We start from the raw sequence: 16,790 nt of genomic DNA, 5'->3' as shown, positions 1-16,790 counted from the left end.
ATCATGACCAAGAAGCAAGTTGGGGAGGAAGGGGTTTATTCGGCTTACATTTCCATACTGCTGTTGATCACCAAAGGATGCAGGACTGGAACTCAAGCAGGTCAGGAAGCAGAAGCTGTTGCAGAGGCCATGGAGGGATGTTCTTTACTGGCTTGCTTCACCTGGCTTGCTCAGCCTGCTCTCTTATAAAACCCAAGACCACCAGCCCAGAGATGGTCCCACCGACAAGGGGCCTTTCCCCCTTGATCACTAATTGAGAAGATGCCTTACAGTTGGATCTCATAGAGGCATTTCCTCAACTGAAGCTCCTGTCTCTGTGATAACTCCAGCTGTGTCAAGTTGACACAAAACTAGCCAGTACAATTGACCCCTTGTCAACTTGACACACAAACACATCACTAGTAAGCCTCAACCCTTACAATCTTATTCATCCCCAAGATCTAAATAACTTTAAAAGTCCCACAGCCTTTACATATTCTTAAAATTTCAATCTCTTTAAATATCCATCTTTTTTAAAATCCAAAGTCTTTTTACAATTAAAAGTCTCTTAACTGAGGGCTCCACTAAAATAGTTTCTTCCTTCAAGAGGGAAAATATCAGGGCACAGTCACAATCAAAAGCAAAAGTCAATCTCCAACTGTCCAATGTCTGGAATCCAACTCATGATCTTCTGGGCTCCTCCGAGGGCTTGGGTCACTTCTCCAGCCATGCCCTTTGTAGCACACACATCATCCTCTAGGCTCCAGATGCCTGTACCCCACTGCTGCTGCTGCTCTTGGTGATCATCTCATGGTACTGGCATCTCCAAAACACTGCATGACCCCTTCAGTCCTGGGCCTTCAATTGCAACTGAGGCTGCACCTTCACCAATGGCCTTCCATGGCCTCTCACAGTGCCAAGCCTCAGCTGCTTTGTGTGACCTCTTCATGCCTTCAAAACCAGTACCACCTGGGTGACCCTTACATATTACCAAGTCCCGCTGCAGCAGGAGTACAATCTTGGCTATCTCTGGAACACAGCCTCTTTGTGCTTTCAGAAAACACTTCCCAGAAGATGTCACCTCAATGATGCTGGTCTCTTCTTAATCACCGCTAATTTCTTAGCTCCAGCTAACCAGCATCAATAGTCCCAGTAATGCAAAGTTTTTGCTTTGGTAGTTCTGGTATCTTGTTAATCACAGCTGATTCTTCAGCCCCAGCTAACCAGAACTACAGAATCTTCACAATCAAAACAGCAATGGCCCTGAAAAGAGTCTTTAATTTTCCCTCTGAAATTTCACAAACCAGAGCTCCATCTTCTGCAGTGTTCTCAACATTATCTTCCAAGCTCCTACACGACATCCGACAGAGCTCTTAACAACGGATGGATCTTCAAGCCCAAAGTTCCAAAGTCCTTCCACAGTCCTCCCGAAAACATGGTCAGATTGTTACAGGAATACCCCACTCCTGGTACCAATTTGTCTTAGTCAGGGTTTCTATTCCTGCACAAACATCATGACCAAGAAGCAAGTTGGGGAGGAAGGGGTTTATTCGGCTTACATTTCCATACTGCTGTTGATCACCAAAGGATGCAGGACTGGAACTCAAGCAGGTCAGAAAGCAGGAGCTGATGCAGAGGCCATGGAGGGATGTTCTTTACTGGCTTGCTTCACCTGGCTTGCTCAGCCTGCTCTCTTATAAAACCCAAGACCACCAGCCCAGAGATGGTCCCACCGACAAGGGGCCTTTCCCCCTTGATCACTAATTGAGAAGATGCCTTACAGTTGGATCTCATGGAGGCATTTCCTCAACTGAAGCTCCTGTCTCTGTGATAACTCCAGCTGTGTCAAGTTGACACAAAACTAGCCAGTACATGGTGGAAGCACAAACGAGAGAGAGCAAACTGTGAGCTATTGAGTCTTTTAATGACAATTCACAACTAGAGAAAAACTAATCCAAGTCCCAAGAGAATGACATTAATCTCTCCCAACAGAGATTAGCCTGGTGACCTAATCACATTCCACGTAGCCCCATCTCTGAAAGATTCTACGAATTCAGACTACTCTACCAATTTCCAAGCTTTCAGCACATGAAGCCTTGGGAGTGAAACAACATCCAAATCAAAATACAGCACTTGGAGAGCATATGGGACATAACACCCCACAGGCAATGTAGTATAGTGGTTAAAACTCTGGTACTTGACATCCATTGACCTGGGCTCAAATTCACTTTGTACTGGACACCCATTACATGAAAGCTTGCCTCTGGTAAGTTATCTTGCTTACCCCCTAATGTTGCTCTCTATCCAATGATATGTAAAAATGTAAGCCTTTATATTTTTTGGAAAGTTTACTGGGGAGTAAAGAATTCGCTCCCTGTAGTCAGAAGAGGGCTTGAAAATGAGTTGCTCATATCTAAGCCTTTTATGAGTAAGGCCCACCTTTGTTATAGTGCCTATTACATAGCTGGACTTCATTCATTTTCTTTTGGATGGCCCACTTCCTTCTCAGAAGCTTGATTGTAGGAGGCCTCTTTGTACAAAGAACCTGGAAGAAGTGGTATTAGCTTAGAAGTAGATATCAGGATTTCATATATATATACATATATATATATGGAGTCTGCCTTTTATTTAACAAAAGGTATCCCACCTTCTCTTTAAATTGCCTTATAACAGTGGTTCTACCTTCAATCCAAGCACTCTAGAAGTAGAAACAGGAAGAGCTAGCTGTCTGTGAGTTGAAGACCAGTCTGGTTTACATAGTGAGTTCTAGGAAATCTAGGGCTACATGGAAGACAGGAGATGGGAGAGAGAAGTGAGAGGGAGAGGAGAGGGACAAGGAGAGGGAAAGGAAAAAAGAGAGGGAGAGGAAGAAGGGGAGGGCAGAGAGAGATCGGAGAGGGAGATGGGAGGAGAGAGAGAGACAGAGAGAGAGAGAGAGAGAGGAGTTGGAGAGGTCAAAAGATGAGAGGGAGAGAGAGAGGGGTGAGAAGGAGGAGAGGGAGGAGAGGGGAGAGAAAGAGGGAGGAGAGAGAGAGGAAGAGAGAGGGAGAAGAAGAGAGAGAAAGCAGGAGAGAGGGAGAAGGAGAGAGAGGGAGAGGGAGGAGAGGGAGGGAGAGGGAAAGAGAGAGGGAGAGGGAAAGAGAGAGGGAGAGGGAAAGAGAGAGGGAGAGGAGAGGGAGACAGAAGGAGCGGGAGAGGGAGGGAGAAGGAGAACGAGGAGGAGAGGGAGAAGGAGATAGACGGAGAGGGAGGAAAGAGAGGAAGAGAGGGAGAGGGAGAGAGAGTGGGAGAGGGAAGAGAGAAGAGAGAGGGAAAGGGAGAGAGAGGGAAAGGGAGGAGAGGAAGGGGGAGAGGAGAGGGAGGAAGAGGGAGAGAGAGGGAGAAGAAGAGAGAGGGAGAAGAGGGAGACAGAGAGAGAGTAGAAGAAGGAGGAGGAGGAGGGGGAGGGGGAGGGGGGAGGGGAAGGGGGCAGGGGGAGGGGAAGGGGGAGGGGGAGGGGAGGGGAAGGGGGCAGGGGGAGGGGAAGGGGGAGAGGGAGAGGGAGAGGGAAGAGAGGGGTAGGGAAAAGGAGAGACTGAAATGGAAAGACTATCAATAAGGGTAGAGGAAAAGTCCCACCAAGCATGAGGCATGGGGCTTTCCCTAGTACTGAGAAAGGATGTGGTGTCTGAAGGAGAAAGTCTGATGACCAATTTGTAACCTGCTATGCTGTGCAGCTTAGGTGACAGAAGGAATAATAAGTAGCTCTGGAAGGACTCTTTCTTTTTTCTTTTTCTTTTTCTTTCTTTCTTTTTTTTTGCCACTCTTTCCAGAACCTTCTCTGAATTTAGGGGAAGAAGGTTTTGCTAGGCAGGATTGGTGGTAAGGATATTCTGCACACCCTCTTTCAGCTTCAGGTGTCCTGTAATATAATTACCCCTGCATAAGCCAGTTTCATCCAGGCGTTCTATGCTAAGCAGTATTTAGCCAGGGTTCTTTATTTCCTTAATTGAAACATCTAAAGGTAATTCAGCTTTTCATGTTTTCCCTATGCTGGTATGTGGGACCTATGTAATCACAGGAACTTTCTCTTTTATTTAAAAATTTTTTTTATTACACATTGTGTGTTGGTGTGCATACATGTGCATGTGTGTGCGGCCCACGTGCGCGCGCACACACACAAACACACACACTGTGGTGCACATTTGGAAGTCAGAAGACAACTTTCTACCATCCATTCTGCCTTTCCACCATATGGGACTCTGGGCTCAAACTCAGACCATCAGGCTCTATGGGAAGAGCATGTGCCCGCTGACCATAATCCCCGGTTTTTTTGTTTTGTTTTGTTTTGTTATTTTTTTCCTGATTGTCTATGGTCATTGCAAACAGGCCTAGGGCATAATGACTTGGGCTTTTCAGATTCTGTAGACTAATGCTGATGATCAAAAGATTCTACAGTTCATAAGAAGAAAATGAAAGAAATTTTCCTTAGTCAAACAGTAAAGATTTTTTTAACTAATTGGTTTTTCTCTTCAGATAAGGTTGCCTCTCAAGGTCCTAAGATAAGGATATTTATGCCATTGTGTTAGGAAGGAAGTAAAAGAGAGGAAGGGCATTGCCCGGCTGATGAACATGAATTGAGCTTACTTCATTAAATTCAATAGTATGCAAGGTTCTAATTCTGTTCCTCCAGAGACCACAAGTGAATCAACATGGAGTTCTAAATGTTAGAAATTGTTAACAGAGCACACAGAAAGCAGTTTCATGGGAAGAAGTTCCTAGGTGAGAGAACACATCTTCTGATAGTAAAGTGTGTTGTTTAACTGGTATATGGGCAACTAGATATAATTTTCAGAAGAAAAAGGTTGGCAAATAGAGATAGGTGTTTCTTGAAAATCCACTCACTGTCATGAATACCAATATGACACTGAGAACCACCAGGAAACTGGGGCACAGTGTAGACTCGAAAATACAATGGCTGAATGAGGCATACATGTTTCTCATTAAAGGAAATTCAGCAAAGTTGTCAGGAATTAAGTTCTTGTTATTTACTGCACTACTACCCTAAAGTATACAAGTGCCAATTTCTAGATTGATACCCTCTACTCGGACCTTTTTCTTGATTCTCAGACAGGCTTATCCAACTGCCAATTTGACATTTCTACCTGGATGTACCACCAGTGCCATAAAATCAATGTTCTTTTCCTTTTTAACTCCATTATTCCATGACTCACTGAAAGGGTCACTATCTGCACTATCTGTTAAAGAAAGATGCCAATATTTGACTATGTTCCTCCTTCCAATCCACCCCTCCACAATCCAATTACTCATCAAGTCCTAGCAGTCCACCCCGCCCCCACCAATCTCCTCACTATCTCCCCTGCTAACACTCTAGGCCAAACCACAAGCACTGCTTGTTTGGATGACTACCAAGGTCATAGCTATGCTCTCTAGTTCCAAGAAGACACTTAATCCCCATACAACACCTAAGATCTTCTAAAACACACACCTACAACATCTATGTGGTGACCAGCTGTAGGGTGCTTTCATAGACCCTCAGGACCCTCAGGTTTGAGAACTTTATTTTCTTGGTATTGGAAGTTTTCCATAAGTTGGATAGGATAGGAATTTGGGGCACCAGAATTGGAAGAAAATGAGAGACTATTCATTTGTGCTCAGCAGAGAGAGCCTAGGAGATAAGAAAGTAGAAGGGTGACATTACAAACTTGGGGGAAGTAACAGTTTATAGGAAATGAAACGAATATATAAACCCGCCTTGATGATGTGTGAAAATGTATGTGAATCAAATTGTCCATAAAGCCATAAGGATTGGCTATCTTTCATTTGTCCAGTATGGGCAAAGGTGACCTCAAGAAGCAGACTTCTGACTATTTGTGTATAAGAAAGATCTTGAATTTTATTTCTATAACTACCGTGAATTATAGTTTATAATAAGCTTTTTCTGGGTCTGCATTCACCTGCTCTATTGCTAATGATATTTTGTCTACTTCTCTTTGTCTTTACATTTTATCTTGTTCTCATGAAGACACCCAGTTGTTTATGTGAATTTATCAGGCAACAGAAGTGCCATTTCAAACTAGTGAAAAACGTTATTGAGGGTGAATCTGTCAATGCCATAATAAAAGTCATTACTTTGTACAGTTAACTTACGCTGAAAATGGTAGTTTTTTCAAATGAATTGAATCAGCAAAACATAATAAAACAACAAAACAGTCCAATATAGACACCAGGATGGTCCTTGTAGCATTGTTTGTAATAGTTCGAAAAGGGGGAAACAACCCAGAAAGTACACGAAGCTGAACTAAGTAAATAAATTATAGGACAGTTATACAAGAAAACATTATACATTTCTAAAAAAACATATGCTAAGGGAAAGAGGTTTGAATATATAACTTGAAAAAAAGCAGTTACAGAACAGTAGGTAACTAGTATAGCCGGTGTAGGGAGAAAGTGCACATAATCAGACTACAAATTAAAAAATTAATGGAGGAATGTCTATCAAAGTACTCAATGTCATGAGTATTTCTGAGGAAGGAGATTAAAGATAGCTTTTAATTTTCTGTTACATATTTCTGCATTTCTCTGGTTTTCACATGACAACACACTACTTTTGTAGTAAGAAAAATAACGATATAAAATAAATAATTTCAATGAATGAATCGTTTTCGTGGGGGCAGTTTGGGTTGGAAGGGCTTCAGACCGAACCTGGTACAGAGGCATAAACATGGGCTTTGGCGTCAGACAGCATTGAGCAGGGCCCCATTGCCCCACCCCCGAGGAAGGGGGCGGGGGGTAGGGGGCTGCGGAAAGGGGCTGGGCTGGGCTGGGCTGTCTGCAGCTCTAGTCCAGGAGGCTGAGACTTCGAGAGGGACTGAGAGGAGCAGGCACACGCATCCCAGACTCACTGGAGGACAAGGTGAGGGAACAACATTGGGCTTTCCTGGTGAGCAGACAGTGGTTCTAACTACCTGAAACCTATAGCTGGGCAGGTGGGCAATTCTTATTTGACCACTATAGCTGGAGCAGAAGTGCTGCATTTGATGCGGTGTGAGAATGAGAACGACCAAGAAAGTAGTAAGCTGTATATGAACTGGACAGCAGAGACTGGCAGAGGTGGAGGGGAGAAAAAGGGGAACTGTGCATGCTTGGAGGAGAAGGAAGAATATGGGGAAATAAGAAGGGGAAGGCGAGATCCAGGGACAAGAATAGGGGATGCAGAGAAGGGTTAAGGGACACTGGGGAGGGGGGTTGCATAGGTAACACAGAGAAGGATGTAAGGAATGGGAAGAGATTTCTGTAGAGTAAATAGGAAATGCGATGGGAAATAGGGAGTCCGGAGTTAGGCAAGGGAATAGGGAGGGGGGGAATAAGGAGTGTTGAGGGGGGAGGGGCAGACGGGCTGGGACGGAGGCCCCCTAGGGAGGCGGAAAGGGGCGGGACCACTTCCGGCCTTTAGTGGGGAGGGCAGTATCTGAGTTTCGGAGGGGCTTGGAGAGAGTGGACACACTCGGGAATTGTAGGAGGACGAGGTAAGTCATGGGCCCCAGCTTTGGATGAGAGCCTGCTAGGGGTCGGCCCCACCCTCTGGGATCTGGAGAAAACCTGCCTTAAGAGCCAAATCTTACCGAATCCATCCAGCTAGGAAGGGAGGGGACTGGACCCCGTTTGGCTGGGCCTAAGATGGAATCACTAGTTCAATCCTGAGTTGAGGAGGGGGTGTTACAGGGAAGGAGCCAAACCAATTTGGGTTTTACCGTTTGGAGGGGGGCGTGTTAGGATAAAGGGCGGGACCTGGAGGCTCTGTGAAATTGATAGGGTGGTTGTGAGTAGGGGAGGGGCTAGGACCACCAGACACTGCGACAATTTGGATGGAAGGTTTGTTGGGGAGGGGGCGGGGCTGAACAGCATTGCGGACCTGGAGAGGGGCGTGTATAGGAGTTGGGTGCTGGACTGAGACCGTGGACATTGCGCATGCGCTTTATGTATAGCTAGAAAGGGGCGTGTTGAGAAGGGCTCGCAGAGACTGGGCCAGCTGCTGAATGCGCATGTGCACGGTGGACTTCAAAGAACGGGTTTGTACTGGGAAAGCAGGCGGGGTTGAAAGGGCGCTGCAGAAGACGCGCATGCGCACTCTAAGCCTGCGGCTGGGGGGGGGTGCGCTGGGAAAAGGGGGCGGGGTCCTCAGAGCTGCCGCGCTGGCACATCTTCCTGGAGGAGGGGAGGGTGCGGCTGCAGAGAACTGAGACCTAGAGACAGAATTTCTGTATCTGAGCACCTACTGGTTGGGGCTCCGGGAGGGGCTGGGCTTTGGGGCCCTAAAGAAGGTGAGGATCAGCTTCTAGGCAGAACAAGGGATACGACGTTCAGCGGGCTCTCCACTTGACCCAGGCCTTCTCTTTGAACTCAGCTTTGCTAGGTGAACTTGAGACATGTCTGACACAAGCGAGAGTGGTGCAGATCCAGCTCGCTCTCAGGTAAGACCGATACCCCCCCCCCCCCTTTCTTGCTGCTTGCCTTTCAAGCCCCTTTTGCTGCCCTAAATCCTTGGAGCTTCTCCTCCCATCCTTGTCATTCTCCACCCACTTCTTTGCCTGGGTGCATCCCCTCTCCCCAGTGGAGGGGAGGCCAAGAGGAAGGGAGAGAGGGTGGGCGGGCCCTTGGTTCTGTCATTACTTTTTAACTGGGAAGCCTGTTTAGGCTGGGGTGGTCAGAGCACACCACAGGTAAGAGTCTTTACAGGTCAGAGAAGTGTAGCCACCTAATTTTGGGACCATTTGCCTTGTTGAGGGGTGGGAAGAAGGTCAGTGAACTTCCTTGCTTTCCCTTGCAGGGCAAAGCTTCAGAAAAGGACAGCGGCTCCGTGATGCAGGACCTGTTGACCGTGACCCAGAACTTGGAGGTCTCAGAAACACCAAAGGCAGAAAAGGCACCAGAGGTTTCAGAGGCTGCAAAGGCTCCAAAAGCCTCTGGGAACCCAAAGGCGACAGAGGTCTCAAAGGCCCCAGAGGCGTCTGAGGCAGCTGCCACCCAGGCCTCACCTACCACACAGCTGAGTGAGACCCAAGTTCTGGCAACTGAAAACAAGAGTCCAGCAGCTGACACCAAGACGCAGAAGTCTGACCTGCAGGCTATGACAATGCCTACAACCCCGACCAAAAAGGTCAGCTGTGGTACCGATCCAAAGGTCAATACAAAGGCTCCGGAGACTGAGGCTCCTGCCTCTCAGGCTGGGACAGATGAACCAGAGCCTGAGGGTACAGCTGTCCAGGTTCAGGAGAACCAGGATACTCGGCCCAAGGTCAAAGCCAAGAATACCCAAAAGGTAAGACATACCCATCCTTGCTTCTCCACAATCTTCTTGTTCATTTGTCTGCCAAAATTAAAACAATTCCTGTGTTCCTGAAAGACCCAGCGCACACTAACAGGAGTGTGTCACAGTTCTTGTATCCACAGAGCTCACAGGCTGGTGGGGAGATGAGGCAGGCATATACATAGCTTCATGCTGACTGGAATGCAGCTTTTTATATGTACAGAGTAGCTGTACACTATAGACCTTGAGGTAGGCTTATTCACATGTGTAGTCTCATATCTGAAAGTAACTCCTTATGGTACCATTCTGTATGGCAGGAAACTGATGCCCAGAAAGAAAGAGGACTGGCTCGTCAATGGTGCTAGAAGCAGAGTCAGGTCAGGGGTGGATGTGGGAAGACGAAAGCCTCAGGCCTTATTTCTGACTTGTTCCTGATCCACTCAGGGAGGAAATTCCCAACTGGTAGTCAGTGATAAGCCCATGACTCAGGATGGCTAGTGTCCAGTGAGGCAGAGTCTTACTACAAGGGCAGGGTTGTGGGGATGTATCCTAGAAGAGACAGCGTTGGGTGTGCTTTCCAGAAGAGACTGAGTTAAGAGAAAGAGCCACCTGCACCACTTGCTGATATTGACCTTCCCCTCTTTCGATGCAGGGGAAACACCCGGATGGAGAAGAGGATGGCAACAGTGACCAGAGTCAGGCTTCAGAAGCCACAGGTGGTCGAAGGGTCTCAAAGGCCCTAATGGCCTCCATGGCTCGCAGAGCTTCAAGGGGACCCATAGCCTTTTGGGCCCGCAGGGCATCAAGGACTCGGTTGGCTGCCTGGGCTCGGAGAGCTTTGCTCTCCCTGAGGTCACCTAGAGCTCGCAGAGGCAAGGCCCGAAGAAGAGCTGCGAAGCTACAGTCATCCCAGGAACCTGAGGCACCCCCACCCAGAGATGTGGCCCTTTTACAAGGAAGGGTATGGACTCCACCCTCTACGTCTCACCTTTTCAATTGTGTTGCCTGATGTCTTCTCTGTTGTGCTTTGGAGTTTTCTGTGTTTTGTTTTTTTTTGTTTTGGTCTTTTCATCATTTTTCTTTCTCCTAGGCAAATGACTTGGTGAAGTACCTGTTGGCTAAAGACCAGACAAAGATTCCCATCAGACGCTCAGGTAGAGTCCTACAAACACGTGCTCTCTCCTGAGCTCTGCCTTCTCTTGTCTTCTCACCAGTGTGCTGGGGACAGCCTTCATTCTCACGCGCCTGTCCCTTTTCACAAAGTTCTCCTAACAGTGGGATCTCTATTGAAAAGCCCCCCCACAACTTGGTTCTGCCACCCATGGCTTGGACAACAAAGGGTCTGTTGATTGGGCATCAGGGTTACCTGGTATCTCTACAGCACAGATGCTTGCAACACTCTCATTTGCAGATATGCTGAAGGACATCATCAAAGAATATACTGATGTATACCCTGAAATCATTGAACGAGCAGGCTATTCCTTGGAGAAGGTGAAGGGACAGCCCTGGGGGATGGGTGCACTGGGGAAGCTTTAAACAGAAGAAAGGCATATGAGCACCCTCCTGGAGGAAAGCAGAGACCTACTGCATCCTCATCACTGTAGAGTTGAGCACATGGTGGCCTAGGGAGGGGCAGCCACTGACCACACAGCAAGTCAGCTGTGGAAACACAGCTAGTGCTAAAGCTGTGCAGCTTAGTCCTGGCTTCTGCCTGCTGCTGGATACACCATCTCATGTGTTGCAGATGCTCACCCCTCTGTCTCCCTAAATTCCCCCTGATTACAAAGATGCTATGGATAACCACCCTATGTTTGTTATGTGTATAAATAGCACATAACTATGTGCTTTATATACAATAGTCCATTACTTTCTTTCACACACAGACACACACAGACACACACACACACACACACACACACACACACACACACAAACACACACATTCACATGTGCAGAAAACCCTTAGCTATAAAAGAAACTACAGAAGCCCTGGAAGCTGAATTTTATGATTTTATAAGTTTTTCTTCCTATCCATAGGTATTTGGAATCCAATTGAAAGAAATTGACAAGAATGACCACTTGTATATTCTTCTCAGTACCTTAGAGCCAACTGATGCAGGCATATTGGGAACGTAAGCCGGGAAAGTGCTAGGGTGGGAATGGGCCTCTGCTTCCACCCATCCATCCCTCTCTCCATGGCCTATTAGAAGCTCAGGAAAGAAGGACTAAACACCCCTGTCCCCACTCCCACACACGCTGGATCCCTGTGGGTAGTAGTGGTATTAGACTTGCTTGGGTTGACAGGCATCCTTCCATGTCCTAACCCTATGTAGGAGTAGCATTTTGGTGTGTAGAGAGCTTGGCTCAAGAGGGAATGCATCCTGCCTTAGGTCAGGCTGGGACCATAGAGTAGGCTGAATTCTCTGTATCTGAGGGATCTAGGAGAGGGCAGCCTAGCAAGCTGCTTTACAGATGATGGCTCATGAACGTAAACTTTCTTTATCTTAGGACCAAGGACTCACCTAAGCTGGGCCTCCTCATGGTGCTTCTTAGCATCATCTTCATGAATGGAAATCGGTCCAGTGAGGGTGAGTGGATGGGCATGCAGTTGAATAGGTAGCTGTTGCCTGAATTCCAGATGCTCAATTTCTGTCTTTGTCTCCTTCTTGCCTCCTCTTGCAGCTGTCATCTGGGAGGTGCTGCGCAAGTTGGGGCTGCGCCCTGGGTATGATTGGGCTCTCTCAGCGCTTGCTGTCCGTGTTGTCTTTTGGCAAGAGAGGACGCTCCCAGGATTGCATCAGCCTGGTGGTCTGGTGGAGCTGGGGGTGGGGATTCTGGGCTGGGTAGTGGGCCCAAGATTTTGACCCGTGTGGATGGGGAAATGGCTCTTGTCTCTGCTCACTCTCTCAACCATCTCTTGAGCTTCCATGGAGCTTTCTCTGTGCTGTAAATCTCTTTTCTGTCTTGGAATTAAATGCCTCTGCCATCATCTGGGAAGTGTACCAGATCTGATTATATTTATTTGTTTATTTGAGCTTTCTATATTCCCAGGATTCATCACTCACTCTTTGGAGATGTGAAGAAACTCATTACTGATGAGTTTGTGAAGCAGAAGTAAGTGTCGTTGTCTGCTGTTGGACTCTACCTTGCATTTTGTCTATTTTGATAATGGACGTGCCCCAAGCATATGTTTGCATGGGTGCATGTGTATAGGCCAGTGGCAGGTTCTTTCTGGGTGCAGTCATAGATTTCTGTTTCATACGTGGTTTTAGAACACCTCTGTGAGGGAGGGGTTATTAACAGCTTTGTACATATGTAGAAATAGTCTAAATGAAGTGAAAAGTCATTTGCTCTGGGTTACACAGGTGGCAAATAAACACTGTGTTTAGAACATGTTTTTTTTTTTTTACTTCACTAAGTAGTACTTTATGAAAATTAACTTCTGCCAGGTGGTGGTGACACCTGCCTTTAATCATCAGGAGGCAGAGGCAGGTTGGTCTTTGAGTTCAAGGCTAGCTTGGTCTACAGAATGAGTTCCAGGAGAGCCTTCAAGTCTACATCCCCCCCCCCACACACACACACACCCTGTCTCAAAAAAGCCAAAAAATTCCATCAAAATGGCCTTGACTGGTATCCTTAGGCAGCCTAGGACAATGCTGGGTACTGACTTGTTCATTTGGGATGACTTTTAACTCCTGGTCATCCTGTTTCAGCCTCCTGAGAGCTGGAATTGAAGGCATGAGCCACAATACCTTGACAGTCTTTTTTTTTGTTTTTTGTTTTTGTTTTTTTTAAATGGTAGATCTTGCCAGAGCCTGGTTAGTCCCCCCCTTCCAAATTCTGGCAGTGTGGTGTGCTCAGAGCAGGGACGGTGAAAAGAGGCCTCTCTGTTTACAACACACCCAACAGGAATCTGGCACCATGTAACAAGGAGCACAACACTCATGTCCTCCCTGTGAGCAAGTGCCCTGCACGTTTCTCCCTAGTTCTTCCATGTGGCTTCTGGGCATGACCAAAAGGATACGGTTCCATTTTGGGGAAGGGCTAAAGGATTTAGTTGGGAATGTATGCATTTTCAGCCTAACTAGTCCATTCATGAGTGGTTCACAACTGACCCTATAAATAGACTTTGATTCTTTTCTTTAAAGGTACCTGGACTATGCCAGAGTACCCAATAGCAATCCTCCTGAGTACGAGTTCTTCTGGGGCCTACGCTCTTACTATGAGACCAGCAAGATGAAAGTTCTCAAGTTTGCTTGTAAGGTAATTGAATGTACTTGGCACATGAAGGTCATGGGGTGCCCTGGGATGGGCATTCTATGTTCAGAGTGTCCTGAAGTTTATATCTGGACATTTTAAAGCTTCTGAGTTATCAAACAGTGTGACAAGCATGATACCTACATCATTTAATCCTTACACCTGATAAGGCGTTTTTTGTACCACCCATGTGAAAACAGCCTCAGAAAAGTTGGTGGGTGATGTATTCAAATCATGGATCCAGCTAAGTGGTGAAGAAGGGTTCGAATGGTTGGTGCAGGATTGCTTGTAGTACTAGCTGTACTGTTACATGACATACAGTGTTTAGTATGGCCTTACAGACAGTAGGTACTAAATTCTCAGTGAACCTTCTAAGGGTTATTACTTCCATTTCAGGTGCAAAAGAAGGATCCCAAGGAATGGGCAGCTCAGTACCGAGAGGCAATGGAAGCAGATTTGAAGGCTGCAGCTGAGGCTGCTGCCGAAGCCAAGGCGAGGGCTGAGATTAGAGCTCAGATGGGCATTGGGCTTGGCTCTGAGAATGCCGCTGGGCCCTGCAACTGGGACGAAGCTGATATTGGACCCTGGGCAAAGGCCCGGATCCAGGCAGGAGCTGAAACTAAAGCCAAAGCCCAAGGAAGTGGTGGTGCCAATGCCAGTGCTGGTGCCGGTGCCAGTACTGGTACCAGTGTTGGTGCCAGTGGCAGTGCCAGTGCTGGTGCCAGTGCTGGTGCCAGTGGTGGCTTCAGTAACAACTCCAGCCTGACTGCCAGTCTCACATTTGGGCTCTTCGCTGGCCTTAGTGGAGCTGGGGCCAGTACCAACAGCAGCTCTGGTGCCTGTGGTTTCTCCTACAAGTGAGATACAGGTATCTGTCATGGTGGCAGTGAGGTGGCTGGGGCTCATGGGGGCGGCTGGGTTGGAGATAAGCCTGGAACGTGTGCAAAGACACTGCTGTGGTTTTACTGTGGCTTGTTTGCTAGATATCAACTGACTGATTTTTCCTTTACTTGTGTTTGCAGATTGCTAATAATCACAGCGTCTTCTTCTCAAGCCAGGGTGCACTCTCAGAAACGTACTCAATGCAGCACTCCAGGCAGCCACTATCAAATCAACTGAAGTCGACACTCTATATTAAATCTATTTGCCATTTCTGAGTTTATTGCCATTTTTGTTTTCTTTTGGTAGATTGTCACATTTTAAAAACAATCGTCAAAGTTTCCATCTGCTCGGCTAGATTCCTGAGAATGTGAATGTGCCTATCTCACTAGAGTAGGTCAGGGCATTGTTCTCCTTAAGGGTAGGTAGGCTTTCTAGTAGGTGACTCATGGGGATTGTAGTATTAGAAGACACTATTTTTTAAAAAAAAGACTCTCCTTTTGAGAAATGTAACCGAAAGGTTCAGAGAAAGTTGAGTGGTTGGAGAGACCAAAACGAAAGAAACACTTTTTCATGGCAGAAGAGTGTGGTCTAGCTGGGTAGAAGCCAATGGATGGGGAACTCTGGGAAGCATCTTTCACCATCTCTAATTTGTATGGTAACAGAGTCCCAGTTGCTGAGAAGGTCTTGTGGGCAATGAAACCCTTGTAATGGCCACCCCTTCCACTCTGTATGCAATGAAAGCAACATTTATTGCTTAGGAAATATGACTGAAGAAACAAACAACAAACAACTCCAGTCAGAGAGGAATGACTCATAACTATGGTCATCGATTCAGATCTACTTTCATTCCTGGAGATGTCTTCACTGAAAGCAGGTCCTTCCATTTGGGGTCATTGTCTCATCAGGAAGCTGGGTGGTCCCTATGACAGGCAGGTAGAGTCAGCTTTGGCGTTCTAGGAAGATATTCTAGCAGATAATTGTATCAAAGGTTACCTCATTACCAGCTGATACCTCTGTGTAAATGTGGACTAAGAGATAGTGGAGGGTACTGAAAGACTCAGGGGCTGTGGACCTAATATCAAACTGGAGTTTAAAGTGATTGATAGAGTTAAGAGGCAATCAGTCATAAAGAACTCTGCCCTTGCTCTGTGGCCTCCATAGGTTTGTAGGGATCCTCATTTGTTGGGAAACTTAGGCATTAGTGTTTCTCCAAGTGTCAGGCCTTGAAGGCAGGTGGGACATGGAGAAAAAGGGCATTCCTGACAAGTGGGGTTGCACAGTGGCACAGAAAACCATGGAAGACCTTGTTTCTGTTACCTTCATCAGCCTGAATGCCATCACTGTAACAAATGGACAGTGCAGTTTCCAGTCCTTCCTTTAGGCTAGTGTTAGGTAAATCCAAATAATTCTACCTCATATTATATAGCTTCTTGTCTAGGAGCAGGAAGAGCCCTTTGAACAGTTTCACCTGCTAAAACACCTGTAGATATTTTTGTCCAAATTGTTCCCATCCCTTGAAATCTGTTTTCCATAAGTGGACTGTAATTGTATAATATAGATATGCTTTATGCATAAAGAAAAAGTAAGCATGGCTGCAATCCCAGCTACTTAGGAGACTGATGTTGAAGAACTCTTAAGCTCAAGGAATGTCTGGTTTACAGCGTGAGTTCACAGCCAGCCTGGGCAAAGTACTGAGAACCCATCTTGAATAATAAGCAAAAGGAGCAGAGACTGTACTAGAGTGCTTGCTTACTACACAAAAGGCTCTTGGTTCAGTCCCCATCATGACATATTGCAACTGCATAAAGATCACTCCCACTTTTTAAATCCAACACAAAGTTAATGACTAGATAAAATGTTTTAAGCTAAAGGTTGAATGTGAAAAGCAAATCATATGGAAATTATACATGACAATTATTGTTGCACGGGGGCAATTTGTACACTAGTTCTTTGAGCCAGTACTGAGTTGGCTGAAGAAAGCCTTTGGTGAGTTAATAGGACATAAATATTCCCACACAGCCAGTTCTGACAACTGTTTGTTTACTACTCAAAACATCTGCGGGTAAAGGGATTAGAGCAACGCCTGGTACATAATGTGTGCCTTTAAAGTATTTTACTCCAATGATGCTTATCACTTTCAGTTCTCCAAATTTTCTCCCCATTTTCTGGCCCTCTAGCCTGACTCAATTAACATTGATTAAGGCTTCTTACCAGTTTGGTTTCTGTTTGCTTTGTGTTTTTGAGACACAAAAGTTTTAAATAGTCCGGGCTGGCCTCAAACACCCTTATGTAGCTTAGACTGGCCTTGCTAATACTTCTATGTCTGACACCCTCCAAAATGCTGGGATGACAGGCTGTTTTC

At 46.3% G+C, this 16,790-nt stretch overlaps 1 protein-coding gene and 1 non-coding gene across 8 annotated transcripts; both read left to right on the top strand.

The window, feature by feature from the left end:
* The first annotated feature begins 6,761 nt into the window (after nucleotides 1-6,761).
* On the top strand, nucleotides 6,762-14,703 carry Maged2 (melanoma antigen, family D, 2). Of its 7 annotated transcripts, XM_011247882.2 has the most exons (14): nucleotides 6,762-6,895; nucleotides 8,387-8,453; nucleotides 8,810-9,301; nucleotides 9,942-10,250; nucleotides 10,380-10,443; nucleotides 10,701-10,780; nucleotides 11,327-11,421; nucleotides 11,798-11,877; nucleotides 11,972-12,014; nucleotides 12,341-12,403; nucleotides 13,438-13,552; nucleotides 13,943-14,210; nucleotides 14,277-14,414; nucleotides 14,569-14,703. In XM_011247882.2, the coding sequence occupies exons 2-13, from the start codon at nucleotides 8,409-8,411 to the stop codon at nucleotides 14,405-14,407; spliced, it is 1,785 nt and encodes a 594-aa protein (XP_011246184.1). In that variant the 5' UTR covers nucleotides 6,762-6,895; nucleotides 8,387-8,408; the 3' UTR covers nucleotides 14,408-14,414; nucleotides 14,569-14,703. The 7 variants fall into 7 exon arrangements, with proteins under 7 accessions (XP_011246184.1, NP_109625.1, NP_001345496.1 ...); NM_030700.3 differs by having other exon boundaries at nucleotides 6,779-6,895; nucleotides 13,943-14,414; NM_001358567.1 differs by having other exon boundaries at nucleotides 6,779-6,922; nucleotides 13,943-14,414.
* On the top strand, nucleotides 13,138-13,265 carry Gm24907. Its single transcript, XR_003953222.1, has one exon. It is a non-coding gene; the product is annotated as a small nucleolar RNA SNORA11 (small nucleolar RNA).
* Nucleotides 14,704-16,790: the final 2,087 nt, after the last annotated feature.

This window comes from Mus musculus, chromosome X (genome assembly GCF_000001635.26).
Source record: "Mus musculus strain C57BL/6J chromosome X, GRCm38.p6 C57BL/6J".
NCBI lineage: Eukaryota > Metazoa > Chordata > Mammalia > Rodentia > Muridae > Mus > Mus musculus.
Note: the sequence above shows the minus strand (reverse complement) of the source record. Positions and strands in the feature narration are given on the sequence as shown.

Excerpts from the sequence above, each read along its gene's own strand:
- Maged2 (NM_030700.3), top strand. The coding sequence starts at position 8,409 with ATGTCTGACACAAGCGAGAGTGGTGCAGATCCAGCTCGCTCTCAG. Across the intron at positions 12,015-12,340 it reads AAGTTGGGGCTGCGCCCTGG|GATTCATCACTCACTCTTTG; the intron begins GTATGATTGGGC and ends CTATATTCCCAG. Across the intron at positions 13,553-13,942 it reads TTCTCAAGTTTGCTTGTAAG|GTGCAAAAGAAGGATCCCAA; the intron begins GTAATTGAATGT and ends CTTCCATTTCAG.